The 25,883-nt window shown below is 34.4% G+C and overlaps 5 protein-coding genes across 5 annotated transcripts; 3 read left to right on the forward strand and 2 right to left on the reverse strand.

The window, feature by feature from the left end:
• Positions 1-4,787: 4,787 nt before the first annotated feature.
• Positions 4,788-9,413, forward strand: LOC145594575 (ribosome biogenesis protein NOP53-like). Its single transcript, XM_081650894.1, has 12 exons — positions 4,788-5,061; positions 5,697-5,869; positions 5,953-6,001; positions 6,098-6,123; positions 7,200-7,280; positions 7,366-7,476; positions 7,578-7,666; positions 8,058-8,177; positions 8,285-8,407; positions 8,736-8,802; positions 8,915-8,994; positions 9,085-9,413. Exons 1-12 carry the CDS (start codon positions 4,902-4,904, stop codon positions 9,089-9,091), a joined length of 1,086 nt encoding a protein of 361 aa, XP_081507020.1. The 5' UTR covers positions 4,788-4,901; the 3' UTR covers positions 9,092-9,413.
• A 608-nt stretch (positions 9,414-10,021) lies between these two features.
• On the forward strand, positions 10,022-11,499 carry LOC145596077 (protein LURP-one-related 10-like). Its single transcript, XM_081652507.1, has 3 exons — positions 10,022-10,279; positions 10,840-11,070; positions 11,374-11,499. The coding sequence occupies exons 1-3, from the start codon at positions 10,022-10,024 to the stop codon at positions 11,497-11,499; spliced, it is 615 nt and encodes a 204-aa protein (XP_081508633.1).
• A 2,276-nt stretch (positions 11,500-13,775) lies between these two features.
• Positions 13,776-17,774, forward strand: LOC145594965 (uncharacterized). The gene is made up of 6 exons (XM_081651315.1): positions 13,776-13,987; positions 14,087-14,153; positions 14,268-14,375; positions 14,534-14,632; positions 15,436-15,561; positions 17,322-17,774. The coding sequence occupies exons 1-6, from the start codon at positions 13,958-13,960 to the stop codon at positions 17,447-17,449; spliced, it is 558 nt and encodes a 185-aa protein (XP_081507441.1). The 5' UTR covers positions 13,776-13,957; the 3' UTR covers positions 17,450-17,774.
• Positions 17,775-18,605: 831 nt separating this feature from the next.
• Positions 18,606-20,225, reverse strand: LOC145594653 (small ribosomal subunit protein eS21-like). The gene is made up of 4 exons (XM_081650985.1): positions 20,113-20,225; positions 19,240-19,330; positions 19,007-19,139; positions 18,606-18,914 (listed from the first exon to the last, which is right to left on the reverse strand). Exons 2-4 carry the CDS (start codon positions 19,287-19,289, stop codon positions 18,852-18,854), a joined length of 246 nt encoding a protein of 81 aa, XP_081507111.1. The 5' UTR covers positions 19,290-19,330; positions 20,113-20,225; the 3' UTR covers positions 18,606-18,851.
• Positions 20,226-22,436: 2,211 nt separating this feature from the next.
• On the reverse strand, positions 22,437-25,856 carry LOC145594648 (amino acid transporter AVT6C-like). The gene is made up of 5 exons (XM_081650977.1): positions 25,425-25,856; positions 24,291-24,443; positions 23,907-24,110; positions 23,051-23,507; positions 22,437-22,969 (listed from the first exon to the last, which is right to left on the reverse strand). Exons 1-5 carry the CDS (start codon positions 25,810-25,812, stop codon positions 22,849-22,851), a joined length of 1,323 nt encoding a protein of 440 aa, XP_081507103.1. The 5' UTR covers positions 25,813-25,856; the 3' UTR covers positions 22,437-22,848.
• Between the last annotated feature and the right edge of the window lie 27 nt (positions 25,857-25,883).

A 25,883-nucleotide genomic window follows, 5' to 3' on the forward strand; every position in this document is an offset into this window, starting at 1 on the left:
TCATGAAAGATGATCATGAAGTAATTGGTAAAATAGATAACAACACACTAAAAAGACTCTTTCCAGTGAAAATGAGCAGCTTACAGATTTCATCAACTAGATTACACATATTTTAAACATCTCAAAAGCCACTTGGTCCGTCCAAAAAAAGATCCAGCCAGCAACTAGAAGCACGTTAGTATTGCACTATTATCTACCTTTAATAAACTTTGCTAAACTAACAAACTTGTTTGAGCTGTCTGAATAATCATCACAGATCCAGATATATCTTCAAGTATTGTATATCACCCAAAAGGTAAGTACTAAAAATTCTCAATTAACTTGCAAACGAAAAAAACATCAACTTCAGAAAGCACACATCAGTTAAGCTGTCAACCTCCATAAATATAACCATTCATGAAAAATTGACTCCAAAAAATTCTCCATTTCAATCAGATGTCTCTTACAACTCTTACAAGGATATGTCTAACAAAGTGGTAAAGGGGATGGCAAAAGTGTCAATATTCAAGTCATTCAATCACTGTTAGAAATACTCATCAGCCAAAAAGTCATCATGTCATAGAAATCATTTAGTGGTTCAAATGAAATTACTTAGGCCCTGTTCTGAAGAACACTACAGAGCACAAAAGAATCAACTAACGTAAGCAGGCCTCTAATTAACACTAGCAACAAATTCACTCCTTTCACATTTGGTTGAGGCCTATGAATTTATTTATAAAGGATCTAATTGAAGAGCTTAACAAGTGCTTATGCTGTTAGCCTGGTATGCAGACATTTCTCCATTTCTATGAAGCTCTTACTTCACATCAAAATTGAATATTATTTGCTTTAATTAATGGAGATAACTTCATTGCAATGCTAGAAAATATATGGAACACTCATGTAACAACTAAGGCACCCTAATTTCAAGCATAAACATCAGGTGAGCCTATTAGTGTTCATCAAAAATCTTGTGTATTTGCCTAGTACTCGTATTATTCTCCTCGAGTAAAAACCTATACTATTGCAGGGCCCAAATGGTTCCACAAAAACCTGGAATAGCATACGAAGATGTTCAAATGGAGACAATGCATTGCATTACCCTAGTCAAAGTATTCATTACATACATGACCAAGTTGGAGATGACAACAATTTGCTAACCATTGAAAACTTTCATTTGAAATAAGGTCACAATACTAGCAACAGTAAACAATAAACATCACTATCATTTAGAAGTCTCAATTACTTACATAAAAACAAAGAACATGCAAATCCTTTTGTCAATTTTTCCACGACATATTGGCATATTTTCCTAATCTTTTTCATCACATTTTATCTAGAAGATTAGGAGATGTGTCGACACTTTACAACCAAAAACCCATAACAACGTGAATTATAGGTTTGTTTTCAATAGTGAATAAAAGGCCTTCAAAACACATTACATATTTGGAAACCTCAACTCGGAAATATAGATACCAAAGCTTACTAAACTCCAAATAATCCACCTTTAAGCCACCACAAATCCCAATTATATAGAACCTCTCCAAATAAATGTTGTTACGCTAGTTACGTCCTAAGAGGCTAAGACCTATACTGTCCTTAAGTTGGAATATCCTCTTACGAATGGATTCAAGCATTTTGTTGTTACCATTCCTTATTACTCCGTATTAAGTAACCCTATCATAGAATTCGTTGGAAATCCACTTGCACCTCAAAATTACGAAAAAAGACTTCTACTTAGTCATAAAACCCCAACAACACTCCTCCTATATACGAAGTACAAGTATTAATTATATATATATACATATAACCGTAATATTCCCTAAACTCTCCATTATAAAACGGAGCACGAAAATATTATAATTATCATATATCACACGACGATAAGTTTGTGGACACAGACAAAGTCTAAAAGACACAGACAGAATTGTAACACAAGTCGGTCCAAGGCATTCAACATCAACTTAAATCACAGTAAAACATTATTTTCTCATCAATTTCACTCTTCAATACAAGTATAACTTTTGGGCAAAAAATTAAAACTTATACATCCATACCTTATTTAAAAATTCGCTGCCATCATTTGATCAAGCAAATGTGATAAACATGGCCGAAAAGCATTGAGCTGAGAAAATCATTACAAAAATAATATATTAAAGCAAATTATAAACGCATCTCTAACATTAAAACTGCAAAAGAAAACAAATTAATGAAGCTAATCTATCTTAATGAGTTTATTCTCAATTTGATCCTACGCTATTTTTTGGCAAATTTCTCATGTAATGTAACTAAATTATGAACAATAAATTTTCCAGAAGAAATTTTGAAGTTTGAAATTCAATTAAAAGTGATGAAAATGGATTAATTTCGTTACCTCACTGATCACGATTGCGGAATTTCAGCGAACATTTGGTCTGCATTACACGTCGAAAACACAAAATCGAATTTTCTTTCTCATCAAATTTGTATGAATTGAAAGAATTCGTAAAGAAATTGTTGCAGCGAATTACTGTGTGATCGTTTTTGGTGTAGTAGGGGTGCAATTTTTCCCTCGTTTCTCTGTTTATCCACCGTATACACGCATTTTGTTTTTTCCTTCTTCCCCTAAAATAAAAGTCCTGTAGAGTATTTGCAAAATAAGGTTGGTTTAGTGGTAAGGTTGAAGTTAGGGTTCAATTCGGGGTTTTGAGGTAGGGGTGTTAATTCGGGTGATTTGGTCGAGTCTAATCATATCTAATAAAGTTGAGCTGGTTTGAATTTGAAGTGTGCTAAATTACTTTGTAATACAATTATGATGGAGTCCAAATCTAGACCACGTTACTTTCTGATTAAGTTGGGAAGGGTTGGTTTTTGACACCTATATTTTGTGGCACTTTTTAAAGTTTAAGGTTGGAATGAAACATGACTATTTTCACGGGCATTTTTTAAAGGGTGGTTCCTTATCTTTTATCTCACTTTCTTAAAGTTCTAGCATGAGTTTGTAGTTGTGAAATTTAATAAAAGTATCGAAAAAAAAAGTGCAAAATCAAAGCACGAACATCAAAAAAGCAGAGGAAGTAAGTATAAGGATTTTAATTGAGAGATAAGGGCATTTAAGATTCTATGTAGAAGTGATCACAAGTAGCACCGGGTTTTGCCCAAAAGTGTCCCATTTCAATCCAAGGCTTTGGGCAGGGTGGGGCAAGGCTAGAGGTGATCAAAATAAGCTCAGCCTAAATTTGGGCGGGTTTAGGCCATAATTTTTCCGCCTAATATTTTATTTTTTAGGCGGGTTTGGAAATGCGTTTTATGCATATTTAGTTGATTTTTTAGGCCCGACCCGAAAAGCCCGTACGACCCAACCATTTTGGGCGGGTTTGGGCACAAAATATTCCAACCCGAAGCTTGGCCCGGCCCGAGATGTGGCCTCATTTTTTACCTTCGCCTTTGCCCGAACTCGACCGGCCCAGCCAATGATCACCTCTAGGCAAGGCCCAATTTCGAGTCGAAGAAGTCATGCCCAAAACTGCTATTTCAGACAAAAAACACTGCAAAGTAGGTTATTTTGGGCCAAAATTAAACCAAACCTAAATTTGAACTTAAAATTGTCTGAAACCCAAATTTTATCGATTAGTATTATGTGCACCATGGTGCACCTAGAAATAGGTGCACCACGACTATACTTTTGAACATTTAGTAAAAAAAATTGAACATTTTACAAAAAAAAAATGAACATTTAGTAAAAAGAATGTGAACACGTCACAAAAATTGAACATAAACATGCAATTTTTATGTCCATATTTTATCAAGAAATGTTCATTTTGTATACATTAAATGTTCAGTTTATATTACAAAACTATTGAATTATTACGAGTCAGTTCAAAATTTGTCTGACTCGTAATAATTTAAAATTGCGATTGTTCAGATTTTTTACTAAATGTTCAAAAATTTTTATTGTTCATATTTTTTTACTAAAAGTTCAAAATTATAGGTGTGGTGCATTGCGATTGTTCATATTTTTTTACTAAATGTTCAAAATTGTGATGTTCAGATTTTTTAACTAAATGTTCAAAATTCTTGATTGTTCAGATTTCTTTTACTAAATGTTCAAAAGTATAGGCATGATGCATTGCAATTGTTCATATTTTTTAACTTAATGTTCAAAATTTGTGATGTTCAGATGTTTTTACTACATGTTCAAAATTTGCAATTGTTCAGATTTTTTTACTGATTGTTCAAAAGTATAGGCGTGGTGCACCTAGAAATAGGTGCATCATGGTGCATCTTAAAATTTGCCAAATTTTATTTTAAAAAAAAAGTAAGGATTGCTGAGCTATAATTAGGGTCTAGCCAACTTTGATTAGGTCTAATTTTTTGAATCACGCACCGAAATTGTTTAGATTTATTGAAATGAAATACATAGGCTAAACTGAAATTATTTTTATTAAAATGAAATTATTTTTGTTGAACTAAAATTATTCTTATCGTGTTTCAAAAAAAAAAAATTATTCTTATCGTTTCTCTATCATATTAGAGTTATTAAATTCAACTTTATAGAACTAAATTTATTTTACTATGTACGTTGTATTTTTTAAGGTAGAGTGAACAGCGTATTACCGGTTTTAGATTGGATAGCAAATGTTGGACATCTTGTCACCGACAAATTGGATATTTCATTTTGTACCTCTTCAGCTTTATACCCCATTCTCACCTCATATGTTTTAGGATCGCCCCTCGTGAGGAGGGAGTTTTAATTTTTAATTTTTTTTTTTCCCTTTTTTCTTACCTCACAAAAAAAAAAAAAAAAAAAAAAAAGAAAAAAAAACATACACCGTGCTAAAAAGGAAGCAAGGAACCCTGAACCAAAAAAAACCACTCTTGAACTTCATCTGTCCGCCTCCATTACTCGCAGAAACACCCAAACACAAAGAACACCTGCGAAGATGGGGAAGAAGAGAGCGAAGAAGGTGAAGAAAGCATGGCGTAATATCAGCTCCCAAGAATTCGAGGATTTCAACGAGAAAACTACTCGTGACGCTAATTCCGGCGGCTCCCTTGCTTCTGCTCCCAGTGATTCCCTTTTTGTTCTTGATAAATCCACCGGTATATCTCTTACTCTATCTTCCCTCCAATTATCTTCTTAGTTTTAATTTAATTTCATGTTTTTTTCATTCAATTTGATATAGTTTTACTGTTGAGAGTTTAATTTTGCATATGGGTTTACCTGTTAAATGAACAATTTTCTGTTTTTTTTTTTTTCCAAGTATAAGCTATTATACTTTGATATATGAATATTTAATTGTTTTGAGGGATTCAATTTGATTTAGTTATATTGCTGTGAATTTAATTTTGATTATGGGTATTTGTTAAATGGGGTTTTTTCCTTTGTTGTTTGATTTATTTCAAATTGAAGCTAGTATATGTAGCTATATGAGCATTTGAGGGATTAGTTGTAGTCTAGTAGGCTCTGGATTGTCGGGTGAGGTACCCGAGTGTGACCTAGACCTGTATGTTAAGTCACAAATATTGTTACAGTAGAATCAATATATTATCGTAAGTAAAAGTTTGTATTAGTACAATAAATGTGATTTTAATGGGGAATGTAGAAGCAAAAAATCATAGACGATATATGAATTAGGAATTTTTCTGAGGTACCTAGGTTAAGGAATTTATTTTGGGTGTGTCTACAGTTTTTACATGAAATAATTGAAGAAAGTTGGGGTTTTTGCATGATTTAGATGTACCGGTGAAGCGTAAAATTGAGAAGAAGAGGGAGAAAGTACTGCGTTTCGAGAGTATACTACAGAGGAATCCATTTGTTAAACCTGCGGAGTCATCTATTCTCAAGGATTCCAAGAAGAAAAAGAAAACAGTTGATTTGGCTAAGTCTCAGGATTCTTCCAAAGATAAAGTGAGTATTTTGAACATCAGCAAATAGCTATGTTGAGTGTTAAGACAATGTATCAAGTGTAACATGAGCTTTTGTTTTTTCAGGATAAAAAAGCCCCCGGATCTGGCAAATTCGATATATGGGATGCTCAAAGTAATATTTTCTATCTTTGTTATCTTGAGTTTCCAGATGATCTTATTGTTTGCTTTATCGTGTGATTTATAAGTTGTCTTTCATGCATTCTTGCAGGTACAGTAAATATCAAGGGCAAGAAGGTATGTTGATGACTAGCTATTCATTTTCCTCCGTTAATGGTTATTTGCAACAAAGGAATATTTTATATCTCACAAATAATACCCCTTTGTTGCAAATAACCATTAACGGAGGAAGTATATATTTGGTGCACAGAGTCTATTACTTGATTCTTTTTACTGTTTCATATCAATTTTTGGGCTCATCCATATTCCTGGAGTATCATTGCAGTACCTCTTCAACTTGTCCTCAGCTAGTAACTCTTAAAAGGCCATTTGATTCAAGAACTGTAGTGATTGGGAAGTGTTTAGCATTCTGAATATGATGAATAAGTGATGTGATGACAAATAGACAATAGCTGTAGTGATATATGCATTGTCAGCTTTTTAGTGAGATTGGTACCTTTTATAAAATCTTGTAGTATCAAATTTATTGCATGTTTGCACAGTGACATAGGTTGTTAATTTAAAAGGAACATAACATAAAGAACCAAGACTTTTAGCCTTAGTTCCTAGACTATTAGGAAGCTTAGAAATCTTCACTCTCAATTGGCTAGGTAGTACAAATGGGTTAGGTTGCTTAAATTTTGATCTCACTAACCCCTCTCTTAGCAATATTGCCCCTCCCCAATAAACTTATCGTATCTTTTATTTTGTGTCTTATAAAAAGATGTCCTTGATGCTGTGTGTGTAAGTGCATAACTACTTGTGTATGTGAGTGCGTGTAAAAACTACATATGTAGTGTGTGCATGTGTAAACAAGGGGCTGTATATTGTTTTATCTATGTAAAGTTCTCTATTTCTCTTGATGACCCATGCCTTTGCATAATTAATATTGCCAATTTTGTCTTTTTTTATCCCTTTATTTACTTATTATCCTTAACTTATTACTATAAACAGTCATACTCGGCAAGATGTAAATTTTATTTGTCCATAATATTATTGATTTATCTGTGGAATTAAAAACCCCCTAGTCTGATCATTTGGAAGGGTTTCCATGTAGCAATATCTTTTATATTGGTCTCATCATATATCTGGTTGCGTATGATCTAGCTCTCCCTTGTCTGACTGGTGACCATTATGAATTGTTTGATTTACAGAAAGGTAAACCTTCAAAAATTCCAGCAGTTGAAGTTGAGCCTCAAGGATGCTCTTTCAATCCAGAAGATGAGTATCACAAGGTTATTTGTTAGCCAATATCTCTTATTGTCTAGCGGTTTTAATCACATTAAACGTTGACTTAATTTTAATCGATGAGCATTTCAGGACTCCTTGGCACAAGCTGTTGCAGAAGAGATGAAGAAAATTTATAAAAAGGAGCTGGAGCCTGAGCCAATTCCTTTAACTGTACCTGGAGAACCAGTTACTGAAGATGATGTGAGTTTTTATTCATTTTAGCCTGCCTGGTTTGAGCCTTGTGCTATCTGTAGCTGTCTTATGAAATAACAGAAGATCCTGACAATAGTAACATTCATCAGAAATATTTTCTGGAAGTGGACAATGAAGATGATGAAGAAATGGACGAGGAAAATCAAACTGAAGATGGGAATATCGAAGATGAAAAAAGGTAAATTTTGCATTTCTTTTATAACTAGAAGACCTGTACTCCTTTTATAAGTGCACCATAACTGAAAATTTTGTTGGACTTAGAGTTTCTGCTTCTGAAATATTTGGCAATATCTTTTGTGCTTGGCCCCTTTCCCCTTTTGTAACAAGTCAAAATTGTTGCTTAATCTGTACAGCCTTTTATTCCAAGTTTGAATTTTGCTTGGCTAGAAGATCCATCTGTTAATTTTCCTTGCTCTTATCTTTTTGGTTGCAATTTTTTTTTATCTTCTTTATTTTCTGTAAATTAAATGCTATCTTCTTTGTAGACAGTTTTGTTCTAGTGTATTGACCTTGGTAAGATGTAAGGTTGACCTGGGAGCTCATGTAGCTAACAAAAAAAAATGCTGCAGGAAACCTAAAGAAAAACGGATTACCACTGTTGAGAAAAACAAAAGAATTAGACGGAAGGAACAGGAAAAAGCCTCAGCAGAAGCCAAGAAGATTGAAGAGCTTTCAAAGGAAATTGACAGGTATGTTTTACTCATCTGGGGCAATGAAGTAGTCCTTTTAATAATAAAATAAAAATTAAAAAAAAAAAAGACTGGTGGTCATTTCTTTAGTTGTTTCCTTCTTGCAGCATACCAGATCTACTTAAGGAAATAGCTGAAGAGGATGAAGAAAAGCAAAAGAGACATCTCCGTCGTATGGTAGCAAAAGAAGAAAGGCTAAAATCAGGCCCTCCGCGTTTGGGAAAACGAAAGTATGTGGTACCTGATGATCTAATTTCATGTTGAATTATTATTACATGTGCGCTCCTCCCCCCCCCCCCCCCCCCCCCCCCCTCTGTCGTCTTAGATAAACTGATCAGACCCAAAATGTACCGGAATTTGATATGTAGCCATGAACAGACCTGGAATGTACTCTAAAAGTCGAAATCTATGATTAAATGTGATTTATCTTCCATATTAAAAGAAAGCACCCCCTGGACCCAACCTTACCCTGGACTGAATGACTCACCACCAGAATGCTCCTGAGCCAAACTACTGATTTTCCACCTCTACTTCAATGCCAATGAATGTTGCTTTCAGGTTTGAGCCTGCCCCGACTCAGGTTCTCCTGACTGAAGAAATTACTGGATCTCTCCGCAAGCTGAAGGTGTGCTGCTTATAAAATCAACTTCCCTTCTGTGATGGATTTATGTCTGGTCACTTGTTCAATAATTTCAGTATATTGCCTAATTCTTGATTTCTGTTGCTGTTTTGCTAAGGCTTGTTATACGTTAGCAAGGGATAGGTTTAAGAGTCTAGAGAAGAGAGGAATACTTGTCCCATCATTGAAGAGGAACAGGTTAGCTTGAGTTTCATAGTAGATATGCTGGTGTTTTCTACAGCAGTCACAAATTCCTAATTCTCACCCTTTTTTCATTTTTTTTTTCAGGAAATAGTCAGTTTTGAGAGCTGCTATTTTTCAAGAGGGCAAGGCTTGTATAAGATCACTTGCTGACAAGATTAAATTAAAAGTAGCCTGAGCTGTTGACAAAATCCTACACAAATTTTGATCTGTCTATTTTGTAGTGAACGGGATTTCCCCGTTTTTCCAGTTTTTTGCGTTTAGTTCTTTGTTGAGAGGTTTTGCTAGCCAAATCTGTAGGAAGTAAGGAAGATATGGCCCTCCCCAAAACAAATGGGAGTGAATACTGTAATTCCAATTCATGGATCATGATAATTATTACTATATGTTATAGAAGGCCTAGTTATGTGAGTATTTGTTTTGCCTGTCTTGAACTAACATAGTTCTGAACTACTCTTCCTGTGTATTCTGTTTTTCGAATATGACGAGCACACAAGATGGTACAGGGCAATAATAAACAATGAAATGTGTAATTTTAAAGTACTCCATACTTCTGCGGTATTCTGGGAAGGACCATGTATGATGTACCACTAAACAGGTGACATGTAGGATGTACCACTAAGCAGGTGGCTGCAGGTGTAACCACTGCATAACCACTCATCCAAGAGAGCACAAGGAAATCCATGTCGTGAGCTCAGGCCGTCCTCGGATGTTGATCCTATTGGCCAGCATCACAAATGTAATTGTGCAAGAATAGCATGCATTCCTATATTTGCAACAATGGACAAAGGCTAAAAACATGTTGATCGTTTATGGTCCTACAAACTCTCCTTTCCTCTCTAATTATGCAATTCTACTTTAATTGTGTTAATGTGTTATGCTTTTATTAAATAACTTGGGTTTTTTTTTTTTTTTTTTTTTTTTTTTTTTTTTTTTTTTTTTTTTTTCCAATTTTCCAAAAACTAAAAACGGATTGAATGCAGTAAAATTTTTGACAAAATTAAATTCTAAAGGAATGCAAGCAATGGCGGATGAACCCCAACTAGAAGATGATAAACTAGCATCTAAAGTAGCAATTATTGATGAAAATTACTGCACCCAAAAATCCCAAGAATTTATAGTTCTTAAGAAAATGACCAAATTTCAAACAAATGCTGTTTTCCAAGTTTTTGATGTTAATCAAAATCTTCTCCTCCAAGCTGACGGTCTCAATTGGTTGCTTCATAGGACATTCCTAATGAAAGACTCTCATGATTCTCCTATTGTCACACTTCATGAAGCGGTAATTATACAATATACCCTTATTATAGCATACATGCATGATCAAGCTCAATACCAATTCGTATAAACAACCCGTTTCTTTATGAAATTATGTTGTTCTCGTTAGAAAAATTTAACCATGTATATGAAATATACATACTCAATTGAAAAAATACATAGGAAAAGGTATAGACATGTGAACGTTTATCTTTTCACGCTTGTCAATGCATTATTTTAATCGTTTATATTTTTAACTATCAATATATAAAAATTATGAACATTGATATTAAAATAGTATAAATCGCGATGAATCTAACAAGATCTCACATGATTATATTTTTACTTAAGTATAAATCATCAAAGTTAGTCAAAGTAAAACACACAAATAGTGTAAAAGTCAAAATGTTGCAACTATTTAAAAAAAAAACGAAGGAAGTATGTTTATACCTATATGGCTATATTGTCTTTTAAGTGAGTACGCTACGACCTTTGCTCTTTTGCAATTGTCTATAACGGTTGCAAAAATTTCCAAGTTATATAAGATTGAAACTTTTGGTGTTGATGTTATGTTATGTTATGTAGCGTACTCGTATTACGGATAAGCGTCGATGGTTAGTGTATGAAGGAGATAGCACAGATGCACCAGATCACATGTTCAAAGTGCAAAGAACAAGCGCTTTTCAAGTCAATGCACGACTTGATATCTTATTTCTAGACAACCCTAATCCTGAAGAAGCCAGGTTTCAAATTAAGAAAGATGATGCAAGTTCTAATTCCGCTGCTATGTACCAAGGCAATAGAATTACCACCCGAGTAAGTCGCCCGGATTAGTAATTTTTTAACTTCCATCTTTATACTTAATAGAACTATAGTATAATTAAACCATCTTTATTACGTGATGTAAAAAGAAATGGAGAGCATAATCATTATATGAACGGTTTTTAGGAGGGGTCGGAGTTTATAAGTTTTTAGGCTAAACCTATTAAACTACGGTTGAAAATAATAGAGAGAATTCCAAGGTAGATTACTTTCTAGTATTAACATTCTTCGAAACAAAGGTAAGGCGAGGTAGTTACTTATGATTAATAGGGTAGTAACTTAAACATTATTTTGCAGGTCGAACATAGAAATACATGGAAGAACTTTCTTCAAGGAAAGGATGTGCTGAAGGTTGAAGTTATTGAAGGTGTAGATTATGCATTTGTTATGTCTGTACTTATAATCATGGGTAACGCCATTTGATAGTATATAATTACATACTCCCTATTGTTGTACACTTGTACATATCATGCTTTGTTTTTCTATTCCGAAAAGTAATTTTTAACAATTTTCATTTTGTGGGTCCAAAACTTATTTGTAACAAAATTGTGGGAAATTGGGGATCATTTTTAATTTTAAAGTGTAAATTCATTTTGTCAACATATGGTTCTTGTACTATTCTTCTGTAAAGTTTATTATTTTAAAAGAAATGAGGCTAATTTTATTTTTAGTTAAATTTTTTCTCCAATTAAGATATTTGATGAAATATTATTAATTTATTTAGAGTAATGAAATATAAAACCTTTAGGACAGTGAGTAAGAGTTTAATATATTTCTTAAATTAGAATTAATTTAGAAATGCATGTTAAAAATCAAAATTACACATTGGTCGGTATTTTAGTTTAATATTTTCACTTTTAGCTCTTTATATATACCGTGTTAAGGACTTTAGAAACAAGTTTCACTTATTTATTGAGATTCGTAATATTCAATAAAGTGAAAGGAAGTCTATGAAATGTCTTCGTTACTTGGATGGTTGCTATGCTAATTGTAAGATTGTGGTTGATATCCTTGGGCACAAAAAAGAAGAAAGCTCAACCTAAATTGGATAGATTTCTCAAAGAACACATGCAAAAAGTTAGTTAATCTATGCAATTCATACGAGTATATCAATATATGAGCTTTGCTAACTTTTTTGACAACCGAGCTTTGCTAACTTGAATTAAGAAAAAAAATGTTAATTTAATACAAAATTTCCCTCACCAAATTAGCCAATATTGACCAAGGAAAAAAAAAACCAAGTAAAAAGTGATTTACATAACTCATTAGGTAAATGAAAATTTTAAGCTATAGGCGGTGGTACCAAGCATGGTAACACCAATAAACGTGGAAAGAACATGTAGCTAATTTGTAAAGAACGTACAACTATTTTGTAACGAACATATATCTGTTTTGTAAAGAACAACTAAATGTTATCACTTTTTATTTATCTGAAGAACATCTGTAAAATTGACAAAGAACATCCTGTCAAAAAAAAAAAAAAAGATAAAGAACATGATAATATTATGTAAACATTATTTATGTATACCTACCATAATTCAAAGACGAAATTCAAAGAACATTTCGCAATAAGCAACGAACATAATATTACAAATAAAAGAACATTAACTGACAATAAAAGAACATGGAAATATGTTCTTTTCACTCTTTTTTGGTAATAATATGTTCCTTTTACTTTAGGTATGTGTTCATTACAATTTAATAGTATGTTCTTTTCACTATAGATGTTTGTTCTTTACATTTGTATAATATGTTCTTTCCGCGAGAAACGTCTGTACAGTGCATGGTACAGGCGCCTGTAGGAACCACGCACTGCATTAGGTAACTATTCAAAAAAAAAAACATAACTCATTATATATTGATAGTAAAATGAAATATAAACTCAAAAATTAATTGACCAAGCAAAACCCAAGGTTAGCCGATCAATTGGTGCGAATAAGCAAGACATTAGGGATTTGTGGGTAGTGTCAATGGATTGGTCAAGCACAAAACGGTTAAGGACGTGACATGATTATATTTTATTATTTGTATTACAGTTGAACAAATTTACGAGTATCACAATTGACATGACCAGAGGAACTAGAAATGGAAGAAAGTTAGGCATTTACAAATGCATAACAAGGGGTATTTATGTAATTATACATATGTATAAACGAATGCATATTCTGGTATCATTGGATGATCAAATGGTACCACTGAATATAAAGTGATACTATATAAGCACAAATTGGTATTATATATGCATTCAGTTGTATAAAATTTATGCATAAATAGTATCACTGAGGATTCAATGGTACTATATAAACTTTCAGTGGAACAATCAACATGTGGTCCCCCATCACGTGATACAATCCGACCAAAAAATAGGTGGGGTCTACCTACAGACCTCTCTCTTCCTATTTCTCTCCTCTTTTCTCTCTCTATTATGTGTTTTAAAAATATTTAATTAATGTTATACATTTACAAATGCCTAACTTTCATCCCTTTAAAATTCCTCGACATGACTATGAGTCTATGACGATCTCATGTTGTATTAATGTATTACTCGCATACCACTCGACCTACAAGCCAACATAGGTTTGTTTGGGGCAGACCAAACTTGCATCGGATCATGTCGTGCTTTGACCCATCACCAACTTTGCATCTAATAAGACTTTATAAGAGGCAAAAGACCCAAAACTCCGAAAGAACCTTCCAATTTTTTCTCCTCAAAATTCAAGTCCATATTCTATAGAGACCCGACCTTAATTTTGTGCCCAAATTCGAGTTGAGTGTTGGAACTTCACTTTTATTTGAGAAATACCCAGAAACATTCTGAAATTAAGTAGTTTTGTTAAACACCCATTAACAAGATCAAATAATCCTCCATTGTTCAATACCAATGCGAGGTTTAGCGGCTCAGATTTATACTGTGAGTTTTTATTTCATAAATTCAATTTCTGGGATTATTTCAACCTATTTCTTCTTTAATTAAGCTTGTATTAATCATCATATCTGTTCTTTTTTTAAGTATTTTTGCAGAATTAGACCAGGGAATGTACAGTCTAATGGCAACTCTACATTTCTCAGAGCAAAAGGTCAAACTTGTTGCCTCTTTTTTTTTTTTTTTTTGTGATTAATACAAATTAAATTGAATAGGGTTTAGGTTATATTGTTAATTAATTAAGGTTTTTGTAATTTGGGATTTTCAGAAGAATTAACTCTTGAAGAAGAAGCTGAAAGAAAAATTGGATGGGTGCTTAAGCTTATATTTGCTGGCACTGCTACTGCTGTTGGTTACCACCTTTTCCCTTACATGGGTAAATTTTGGTTTTAACCTTCTATCTATCAATTTATTTCTTGGATTTTTGTGTATAAGAAGAAAAGACTGAACCTTTGCATAATGTAGCTATTGAGTTGTTGTTTTTTTTTTTTTTTTTACTGATTTGTTGTGTTTTTGTTCAATTGTGTTGTACAGGAGATAATTTGATACAACAATCTGTGTCACTTTTGCAAGTAAAAGATCCCTTGTTTAAGAGAATGGGTGCATCTCGGATTGCTCGTTTTGCTGTAGACGGTATAATTCAGTGTTCTTTAACCTGCGTTTCTTATGTTTTCCTTTGAATTATATCTTTGGTGTGGTTTTTGACTTGTTATGTTGGAGCTATGAGGTTGGGAGACATTTGCTCAACAAGTGTTTTAGGGCATTTATGATGTATTTTGGAAATGAGGATATATAGGCATTGGTCACATTTTCCATCTTTTGATATGCATAGTGCACTAGTGCCATTAAGCCCATTACCAATTTCAGCTTTATTTTGAGAAGGCAATATGAGAAAGGGGGTATTGCAATTTTAGAAAAATAAAAAAAAAAAATCAGTTTCCCTCTTTTTTCAGTAAAGGATCAGTTGCATGTGCATATTCCCGAGCTACAATGTGTTTACCTTCATGGTTATGTTACATCTTGCATCTCACTTGCCAGCCATTACTTGAACTTCTATTGATAACCAAGCAAATATTTCAAATTATATAAAACATATCGATTTGTAAAAGGATGCAGGCTTGCTAGATCTTGTTAATGTGGATGTAAAAACATGTTAAGTCATGCTGCACGTGGGTAATTATTATTGGTGATCAATAAGACAACAACGCTAGAATGCTACCGTTTATAATACCCCTTTGCCATTGACAAAGTGATGGGTTCTGTAACTGCGTTATGGAAGCCAATGCAACAAGATGCAGTTTTAATTAATTTTATCTCTATTTTTGTTGATGTTTCTGTGCATTTCCCTTGTGCTTTTCTCCCTGAAGTGCATTTCTAAGAGGCTGTAAAAGGATGAGACATTTTTTATATTATCTTGTGGCCAACATGTGTTGTAGATGAAAGGAGGCTGAAGATTCTAGAGATGGGTGGAGCTGAAGAGCTTGTGAAAATGCTGGACACTGCTAAAGATGACCGAACTAGAAAAGAAGCACTTAAAGCACTTTCCGCTCTTTCAGCTTCAGGTACGATTCAAAATTTGTAGTTGCAAGTTTTTTTTTACTTAATGCTCTCAAAAGATAGTTTCTGCTGGGTGTTCGGGCCTGCTGAACAATACAGAATGTTGATATTACTGAGTTCAGAAAAGAATGCCCCTTCTGTAATTTTATCTATTTTTGGGGGGTAAATTTGGGCTATGTCACATTTTATATGATAGTAGTAGGTGATTTACCATACCATTGTTCTTATATGTTATTTCACACTCGGTATGAGCAGATATCTTCAATGAAGGATGAGTTATTAACTGTTTTGTGACTCTGAGGACTTTAAAACATCCAGATCATGAATGTTTGGAATCCATATCATGCAAGGAGACATTGCTTTGTCATTTACATAATACTGATAAACAAGAAAATAGGGCTTCTACATATTGCCTCTACTTACACCTTACTAATAACTTAATAAGACTGATACTGTCCATGAAATCTGAAGCTTCTTCAGAAGTAACAGGTTGATCATTTAGTTAAATTTAAGTTCTGAATAAAGGCTCTGATGTGCAATGAAAAAATTTGGTTCATGTTAGCCGACCTCACTTATGGGATTAAGGCTTTGATTGATTGATTGATGTGCAATGAGAGAGTACTGCTGCAGACTAGTACATAGGCTGAAAAATCGAGAGAAATAAAACAATAGTCATTCCGAGCCACCAAACTTGCAAATACAAATTATTTCACGGATTTTAAGGTGGTTTTAGGGACGACAAACTTACCTCACCTTGCATTTGTTTTTGAAGAAAGATAACCTCTGTAATGCATAGGATTTGAACGGTGAAAAAAGGTATGAATATCTGTGAATATCTTCCTTTCTTTATCACATTGAGAACTCCTTTCGCTAGCATAATATAGAATTTTCTTCCAACATTTTAAAATGGATGATTTATGTAGAAATCAAGCATCCTTATGACCTTTTGCCTTTTGTTTTCTTATACTTCTATTTCGTTTGTTAGGACTATATGGTACAAGTTCTCTTTGTACAGCCTTTTTCGGGTAGGAATTGTAGACTTGGAGACTGAGCATGTTCTTGTTCAGTTGTTCTATGGGAAATTCTTTGAGATTTGTGAAATCATCTTTATTTTGCGAGGAAAACTTCCAAGGGTAACTTTGTTTTCTTGCTTTCCACGATATGAACATGATACCAAAAAAAAAAAAAAAAAAAAAAAAAAAAAAAAAAAAAAAAAAAAGAAAAAGAAAAGATCATGGGGGTATAAGACTAGTAGTGAAAATTTGTAATTTATGGTATGGAAGCCAAAGATACATCAGCTTCAAGAAGGCAGTTTAAATTAGGAGTTTGTGGTGTGAATCAGTGAATGTGACCTCATCCACTTGTGGGAAGTGGTGGTATATGCTTAATGTTTCTCTCTTCTACAGAATTGGGTTTTCTCTTTTCTAAAAACCAAGGAATTGTTTCCTCTACTTATTCCATAATATGATCAGGATAGAGATAGAATGCTTTATTGAGTTTCTCACATTGATTAAATGCTCTGGTTAAGTTCCCTTGTTGAAGGAAGTAGATGATTCACTAGATTCAGTCGGTAATTATTTTAGAGTCAAATTCTAGGTTGTGATGTAGACCAATGCCAAAAAGGGCAAAACTGGTCGTTTTGTGCTATATGAAGTGATTGACATGGGAGTTTTGTTTGTCATCCTGAAAATGTTAAAGATCTCCTTTAGTTTTGGATGTAAAGTTGATATTTCACTTCCTATATCAACAACATTGGTTTCTGCAGACGAAGCTGCTGCTGCGTTACACCAAGCTGGAGCAATTTTAGTGATCAGGTCGGTTCCAGACCCTGCTGAGGATCAAGACATCACCGCTTACAAGTCAAGCTTACTGAAAAAGTTTCAAGATTTGTGATACAACTGAAAATCTTGGCTTTTAACTAATACTTTCATCTCCGAGACTATCCATTTACAGTATTAAAGCCGATGCCAGCAACAAAATGCAGGTGCAGCATGATCAATTATGACTCTTTTGAAGACTAGAATGAGATGTGCTGCCCTCCCATGAGCACAAAATAAATACTACGCATGTTTTATGTTCCTTTTGATGTATTGGGGCAAGGAGGTCAGCTGAGTATAGTGCCCTATAAACCTGTGTCAATTCCTGATAATTTCAATATGTGATTCATACTTCATGGGAGTGTGATCCATTTGTAGAGTTATGATCTTGATTGACACACGGGTCCTTCTAATTAATGTAATTGTTGATCAAATTGTTTCACTTGTTCATTTCTTAATGCATTACCCTTTTTCTTTTCCTACCCTAACCTGAACAAACTAAAGGAAATCCCAGTTACAGAAAACGTTTTTTCAAATTGGCTACACTCCAATGTGAGTACCTTGGCACTATGATTTGCACTTGAATGAGTTGAAAATCTCGACCTAAAACCTGGGCCAATACTATATACTCCTCAACAATGTTTCAAGGGCCAATACTATAAACTCCTCTCCAATGGTTAAGTGCATAGGCTTGTACTTGATTCCTATGACCATTGTGATTGAATCCTTCTCCAAAGCATACCCCTCATTACGCTTAAATATCAACCTTGAACCGTCAAATCCACTGCTTTCTCCAAGAAACAATACTATATACTCCCTCAAACCGTTCAGTGCATAGGCTAGCGCCTGAATCCCTAGCCTTTGCGCTCAGATCCTTCTCCAAAGCATACTACCTCATCACACTTAATTCTCGACCTTAAACCGCTCAAGTCACTGCCCTCAACCATGACCAACACTATATGCCCCTCTCCAATACTTCAGAACATAGGCCTCAATCAAAAGTAATCTCAAATCGGAGCTTGAACGGAAAGGTTGATGTGATTCAATATAAGATGTTGGTTACACCAGACACCAGAGTTTACACATTCTGTAGTAACTAAAATAAAAAGTACTTCAATTCAAGACACATAAGTAGTTTGATCCAACTATATATGGTTTCACTTGGATGCCTGCAATACTGCTCAGAAATAGCAAACCAGAACATGGAAAAGAAACCAAGATACTTCCAAAAATTGAGCACTGAATAGAGTGAAGACTGCATAATTAATCATTTTAGCTGATGATATACCATCAAATCCAATATTATAACCAAAGAACTAACATTCAATTCAACTAAAAACAAACTCTAAACTCCAAAAGAGTAAAAATACAAAATTGAGTTCTTAAATCTTTTTTGATTCATAACATCAGCACTCAAACTTCCACATCCTTCCTGGTTGATACTACCCAGGAACACTAACTGAGAGAATGTGAACTCCTTACTGGCCACTTTGAGCCTTCTTCTTCTGCCAAAGGCGATCAAGGGCACTGTCGGCATCACCCTGCACAGAAAATAAAATCCTAAGTAAGGCTACCCAGTGCAGACAGCTATTTAACAAGAAAGAATTACGAAGAACATGTAAACTTTGCAGACCTGAGCACGGACGAAACCAGAAAGAGCAAAGGTGGTGGCGCTGCCAGTGTAAATACCCCTGTCATCTAAATGACCAACGTTGATTTGGACTGAAGCATGGTCCTTGGCATAGATCAACCTGTTAGTGGCCGAACTGAAATAACACGAGACCCCGAAAAGACGTCAATTATCCAGTAAATCAAGGATTTTACAAAATAAACTAATCACATTAGCGTAACAAAATGTAAGCATACCATTTCCTGGGAATGTAAAGATCGATGATCTCTCCCTCGTCGTTTTGCATCTTTGCTTAGTTTGTAGGTGGTAACACAACAATGCAAATACCTATTTCAAATATTACAGAAAACTATCAAAATATGCTCCAAGAAAACCATTATCAGCAAATGCAATAACCCAGATTATGCAATACATTAAATCAATACATAACGACAACCAATGACCGATTAACCTAAACATATACCGTGATCCATGGATATAGCATGAACCACCATTAAAGCTAGAAAACTTGAAACTAAACTGCAACCTCAAACTAAATCAATAATTTGCAAACTTATACTAATATAACTAATTACAATCAAATCAATTCAAATGGTCCAAACAGAAATTACATAATATATTCAGCAAGGGTTCAACAAACAGCCTGATTATCAAGCCATAATTTTGATTTTAGAATACAAGTAACTTCAAGTAATTGTGAAACACCAAACAAAATTCATAAATTGGAATTCTTGTATATTACAACTAGTTCAAACACTCAATCCACTAATCCCAATAAACTAACACCCGCAAATTATAACAAAAAACCCACATCCCAAATCATATTCTTCATTTCTAATTCAAATTTCAACGACTTCATAGTTTTTAACCCAGAATAAAATCGGGGGGAAAAAAAAGGGTTTTCTTCAATTATCAAGAAATTTCAAAGAATAAAACCAAAATTAAATTAACAGGTACAACAACAGCACATACACAAAAAAGCAAGAATGTAGAATAAAACATGAAATTGAAAGGTATAATTAAAATGCAAAAGATCAAACTAATTCAGAAATATAAAATTAAAAGGATAATTCAAAGAATGAAGCAAAGGTGAGAGAAGAGAGAGAAACCTGAGAAGGAAGCAGAGGAGAGAGACGGCGCAGAGTGATAATAGGTGAAGAAGACGAAGAAGGGGAAGTGTGAAGGGATTATAAGACCTTAGGAAAACCCTAACTTCTTATTAGTGGGCCAATTTATGGGCCTTTAACTAAACCTACGACTTTTTTATGGGCTTTTATTGGGCTATTTATCACTCATTGCAATTTGCAAACGATAGGTAAAGTTTAAATTGATCAATTTTCTATTAGGGGTGTCCATTATTCGGATAAAAACCGAAATCTAATCCAATCCAAACCGAATTATTAATTCCGATCGGATTCAAACTTTAAACCGGATCGGATCGGATTGGATTGAAATTTTTTGAAAATTCGGATTTTCGGATCGGATCGGATTGACCTTGTTCGGATCCAAAAAACCGAATTAACCGAAATATAAAACCACACTTTTACAAATAAGGATACATTATATTAATCATGTAAATTTTTTTTGATAATTACATTAATATAAACTATGAAAAATTATGTTTTTAATATTTGTATTAATCATGAGGAACTATGTATTTAAAACTAGGCTTTTCATAATTGCATTTTTATTTTTATAATCACTTAAGTCCCTAAAAAATTTGCAATGTATTTTAATTCGGATTTTCGGATCGGATCCAAATAATCGAATTTTATTTCGGATTGGATTCATGAGAAATTCGGATTGGATTGGATTTAAAAATCAAAAACCGAATTTTATTTCGGATCGGATTGAATTTGGCCTAAATCCAAACCGAAAACCGAATAGACACCCCTATTTTCTATAATACACCCTTTTTTTTTTGTTGATGAAAAATCCATTTTATCAATCTCAATTTTGTTCTTCTTCTTCTTCAAAAAAAAAAAAATAAAAAAAATAAAAAAAAAAAAAAATCTCAATTTTGTTCAATTTAATTTCAATAATTCCAAGTATTGATTATTCCTCAATAATCTTAATTTCACCTCCGTTTTCTTCTAACAATAGTTACATGAAGGGAAATGGGGGTTAACCTCATTTTAAATATCACCTCCCGCACCAATAATTATTTATGTCATTTTCCGCACCCAAACCCCAAATTTCGTGTTGTTTGCTCCACTTAAAATTCAGGTTGTTGAGCGCACCTAAGCAATAGTTTGTGTTGTTCTAGTCAATTTCGCCTTAAATAATTTACATATTGCTATATCGATAGAGTTGGAGACCTTAGAGGTAGTATTATGGTTTTTGGTAGGGCTGTTCAATTTAAAATAGGAAAAAATGCTACCATTAATCCGAACTTTGCTCCATCCGCCAATATTAATCCCAACTTTAGTTTATTCCCTATCGCTCTCAACTTTGCTCCTTATTAATTTTTATCGCCCCTAAACAGTCATCCAACCTGATGTAAGAGGTTACCAGACACATGTCAGCATGTGATAGGTTCAAAAAAAATTAAATAAAATAGAAATTCAAAAAAAATTAAAAAAATTTAAAACCCTAACCCATACCCAAGTAGGTGGCAACCCCTGCCATTTTCGTTTTCGCCGCTTTCCTCTCCCCGCCGTTTAAAGTCCTCAACTCCTCCTTCCTCGCCATTTCCGCCCCCTTCCCCCTTGTTTCTGCCGCTTCCCCACCGATTTCCGCCTTCTAATCCCTTACCTGTCGAATTCTAACCACGTCCCTCTTATCCCAGCCGATTTCTGCCGTTTCCCCGTCGAAATTCGACCATAACCCTCCTATCCCCTTCCCATTCTGACATCCCCCCACCCTTCCTCCACTGTTTTTGCCCCTTGCATTCACTTCCCCGTTCAATTTCGACCACCCTAATGCCTTCTCCATCAAATTCCAGTCTCCCCTCCTTTCCCCTCCCCGATTCTGGCTGCCTTTAACGGTGGTCGGTGGCTGATTTTTTTTAAATTTTGTTTTTTTTTTTTTATTTGACCAATCTGTAGTGACACGTGTGCAAAATAAATCTAACACACAATTGTTAACCTGATTAACCGATTGCAAGTCATTTAGGTGTGATAACAATTATTAAGGTGCAAAGTTAAGAGTGATATGAAATAAACTGAAGTTAGGATTAATATCGTCGGATGGAGCAAAGTTAGGATTAATGGTGACAATATTTCCTTTAAAATATTGGTAGCTTATTTGATTTAAGAATAGTACTATAAGGACGGTCTTCAAAGATCTTTCTAAATAAAAAGTACTCAAAATTAAGATTTCACATTTTCACTCCATGATTGTACTACATATCTATTAAAATGAAAATGCTATGGATGTGAGTTTTTTGACTGAAAACTGAGAATGCACCTTTGATGTGGAGCATTGAAGAACCAACAGAGCTCGTCGAATAGCAAACAATCTGCCGAACAAGTGTTGTTGCCCTCTTCCATATAAAATTACTGCCTTGGTATACCATTTCTAAATAGTCGGGTTTTCCCCTGAGTTGAAATCCATATATGTATAAAATTTTACATTAGACTACATAAACCTCTCATCCTATTTCTATCTGCAGATGGCCAACTCTCCAACAATACTACATACATATACCTCCAGTCCATGATACAAAGACATCGTTCCAAGATGGAACAAGGCCATGGATTTACTTACATCTATAAATGAATAGCTCATGGTGCTAAAATCAACCGCATTCCCGCTCAATTTACAGACACTATAATCATATAATATACCAAAAATACACACGATGAATACATTCGAGCCAGAAAATCATGATTAAGAGGGTAATTCTAAGACTTGCTTCCGTTGAAAATATTTGTCGCAATAGAGATCGTGCTGGTAACTACAGCCAAAGTCAACATTATCAAGGCAACAACTTTATCTCTTGTTGAAGATATACCCCGGACATCTCTGCCATGAGAAAACAGATATCATAAGCAACGACAATTTGCATCCTTAGCTAACGAAAAAGAAGTAAAAGCCAGAGTATACCTTAGAGTGATGGCAGCAGGGAAAATGAATGCTATTGAAATGATGGTAGTTGAACCAACATACTGAAAGAATATCCATATATCCGGGATGGCAATAGCAGCCAAGTATGATAAGCCCAATAGTACTAAAGTGAGAGAAATGAATCTGAATTTGTCATTAGCCAAAACTAGCTTCTTAGGGAACAGGAGCTCATCTATGTTGCCCCGAAGAGAGAAGTTAAGCAGAGGATACACTAGCACAAGGTGAAAAGCATAGCTCAATCGTACCACATCATTCAGGAAAGGACTTGCAGAGGACCTGTCGAAGTTTACAAGTATGTCGGAAGCAATTGACTCACCAAACAGAAGGTACCCGAAGAAGCCAACAGAGAAGTAGATGACAACACAAAGTATGAGAGAAATTCTTGTTGCTGTTGTCATCTTAGACGGCTTGCCAAGTTCTGAGCTAATCGGATGGACTATAAACAAAGGAAAACAGAGTTACAGACAATTCAGATGCACTCCATTTATCATAATACAGTATGATTTAATTTATCTTTTACTCGTAGTAATTAGTATCAAGAAAATTTGCTTAAATATTCTGAAAGTAAGCAGCTTGTGCTGAACTGAGAAATTTTCCCAGCAAGACAATTTTGCATATTTTTGTATTCAGTTTTGAGGAAAAAACTGTATCAGGAAAATCAGAAGTTTTAACCATAGTTATAGTGCAACGATTAGAGAAACACCTTCCCTTCTAAATTTTCATTTAAAAAGTTCCTCTGGACTAGAGAACAAAAATATGTAAAAGTTGGTACAGCTGAACACAATTATGTCCAAATTCACTTAATACTATTATAGTTGAAATTTATTCTACTCACCATTGAAGTGAAATGTGAATGCTGTTACAATTACTGGGACAGCAGTGAAGAGGTTGAAGAATGACGAATGACCATCCAATTCAGGAAACAATCTAGGCTTTTGAACATTTCCTTGAAAGAGCGCAGAGATGGCCATCACGAAGCTGATGAAAACAAACACCACAGCTAGGAGAACAGCCACTGCAGAGGAAAACCTCAAGGATTCTGCTTGCAAAGAAAAAATGGGAATTCAGCTCATACTTAGATCATATTTAAACAGATTCTAATGATCACGCCTGAGTAACATTTAACTAGCACTTTAATCAGTTGTTTTTCAGGAAAGCATCTATTACAGCCATAGAGTAAATTATGTTAGCAGCACGAATAGACTGAGTTTGAGCTTACCAACACGCCGGAAAAGTGCTAAAGGGAGAAGAATGAATACGACAATGAAGAAAAGGGCATAAGGCCGAGCATTCCACCAATGAGAGCCAAACCATTCTTGTAAAACACCCAAATGAATGGAATCTCCATTCTCACTTCCAGAGAAAACATCGCCTGCAGGGATAAAAAGCATTAGGATATTAAGCACAGTTTTAAGTGTTCATCATGGAAAACATCATCATATGTAAGCCAAGCATACACGAATATCTAACACAACAAGATCATCACTGCCAAATTGTTACAACTTACGTGTAATCACCGAATCAGATTGTTCTATGTACCTCATTGACAGTCCAGATTTGTCCCTAATAGAACAACATTCTAATTCAACCAACTTGAATTTGATCTTTTGACATTAATTTAAGCTGCAAGTTAATTATATATGCCAAAGCTAGCATAAAGAGAGAGACGAGTCCAATAAAACAATCAATCCAATACCAAAACAGTCTCTCAAAAAGCACATAAATTATCTACCAAAGTTGTTTGATCAAAGTTGAGCTCTTTCAAGAAGGGAGTACTGTATATGATCGGATTCAAGTTCATTTCAGATCAGATTCGAGTTGGTCACACCTAATTATGATTATTAGAACCGTAAACACTACATCATATCTACTTTACATATTTGTTATCGAATACGTACTGCGTACAAAACATATTAAGGTTGGGCTAGGGATTGTGACTTGTGAGCGCTATCGATTATCTACACTAACACAAGTACATCGATCAATTGTTTCGGCTCTATGCCTCTATCAAGTATCCACAAGACTACCTACACTAACACAAGTATATCACATTATCACTCGATTCACTTCATTAGTACTCACCCAGCACGACTATGTACTAATCCACACATCACGACTATGTACATAGTTACATACTAGAACCTTTTTCCATACAATCATTATAGTAAGACTTTTGCTAAACTTATTATCTAATTTTAAATCTATACCACCAAAATTAACTATTTTAAAAACACTAAAATCAAAGTACAGATTAAAAAACATAATCAAACTACATGTATCAAACTATCAATGCAAAACATCAACAAAAATGCTAAATTAAGAATAAGTAATTTTAAAAAATTTAAAAAGTCACCTAAAATAATAAGATAAACGATCAAGCAGCCCCAATTAGAAATGATGACACAAAGCTTAACAAGCAAAGATCCAACCCAACCAAAAGACTCCCTCATAACACCACCATACGTCGCCGGCTCGCCGGAAAAATTCGCCGAGCTACCGGAGTAAGTAAACCGAAGCAAAAAGTTGACAGATAAATCCGACAACAATGCGACGGTAACAATCAGAAAAAACGCCGGAATAACTCCGAGAACCTTCAATGTCGCCGGAATTGACATAATTCCGGCACCGATAATGCTCGTCGACACATTAAACACGGCGCCAGAAATCGACGCTTCTTTATCGGTTCGTTTTTCGGCGACGCAATTCGTCGGAAGTAGTGGAGCTCCGGCGTCGGAAATCATTTCACCGGCGATGTGGTGAAATTACGAAATTGCCCCGCGCTATTTTATTTTTGTTGGTTTGGTTGTGGTGT

Source organism: Chenopodium album, chromosome 19 (assembly GCF_948465745.1).
Source record: "Chenopodium album chromosome 19, dcCheAlbu1.1, whole genome shotgun sequence".
NCBI classification, from domain to species: domain Eukaryota; kingdom Viridiplantae; phylum Streptophyta; class Magnoliopsida; order Caryophyllales; family Amaranthaceae; genus Chenopodium; species Chenopodium album.

Coding starts and splice junctions, on each gene's coding strand:
- LOC145594648 (XM_081650977.1), bottom strand. CDS start 25,812: ATGATTTCCGACGCCGGAGCTCCACTACTTCCGACGAATTGCGTCGCC. Junction 24,111..24,290: donor AGCACTTTTCCGGCGTGTTG/GTAAGCTCAAAC, acceptor CTTTGCAAGCAG/AATCCTTGAGGTTTTCCTCT. Junction 22,970..23,050: donor CCTGCTGCCATCACTCTAAG/GTATACTCTGGC, acceptor TTCTCATGGCAG/AGATGTCCGGGGTATATCTT.
- LOC145596077 (XM_081652507.1), top strand. CDS start 10,022: ATGGCGGATGAACCCCAACTAGAAGATGATAAACTAGCATCTAAAGTA. Junction 10,280..10,839: donor TTGTCACACTTCATGAAGCG/GTAATTATACAA, acceptor TATGTTATGTAG/CGTACTCGTATTACGGATAA. Junction 11,071..11,373: donor GCAATAGAATTACCACCCGA/GTAAGTCGCCCG, acceptor ATTATTTTGCAG/GTCGAACATAGAAATACATG.
- LOC145594653 (XM_081650985.1), bottom strand. CDS start 19,289: ATGCAAAACGACGAGGGAGAGATCATCGATCTTTACATTCCCAGGAAA. Junction 19,140..19,239: donor CTTTACATTCCCAGGAAATG/GTATGCTTACAT, acceptor GTGTTATTTCAG/TTCGGCCACTAACAGGTTGA. Junction 18,915..19,006: donor CTGGTTTCGTCCGTGCTCAG/GTCTGCAAAGTT, acceptor TTTTCTGTGCAG/GGTGATGCCGACAGTGCCCT.
- LOC145594965 (XM_081651315.1), top strand. CDS start 13,958: ATGCGAGGTTTAGCGGCTCAGATTTATACT. Junction 13,988..14,086: donor TAGCGGCTCAGATTTATACT/GTGAGTTTTTAT, acceptor TCTTTTTTTAAG/TATTTTTGCAGAATTAGACC. Junction 14,633..15,435: donor TGCTCGTTTTGCTGTAGACG/GTATAATTCAGT, acceptor CATGTGTTGTAG/ATGAAAGGAGGCTGAAGATT.
- LOC145594575 (XM_081650894.1), top strand. CDS start 4,902: ATGGGGAAGAAGAGAGCGAAGAAGGTGAAGAAAGCATGGCGTAATATC. Junction 5,062..5,696: donor TGTTCTTGATAAATCCACCG/GTATATCTCTTA, acceptor TGCATGATTTAG/ATGTACCGGTGAAGCGTAAA. Junction 8,408..8,735: donor CCGCGTTTGGGAAAACGAAA/GTATGTGGTACC, acceptor TGTTGCTTTCAG/GTTTGAGCCTGCCCCGACTC.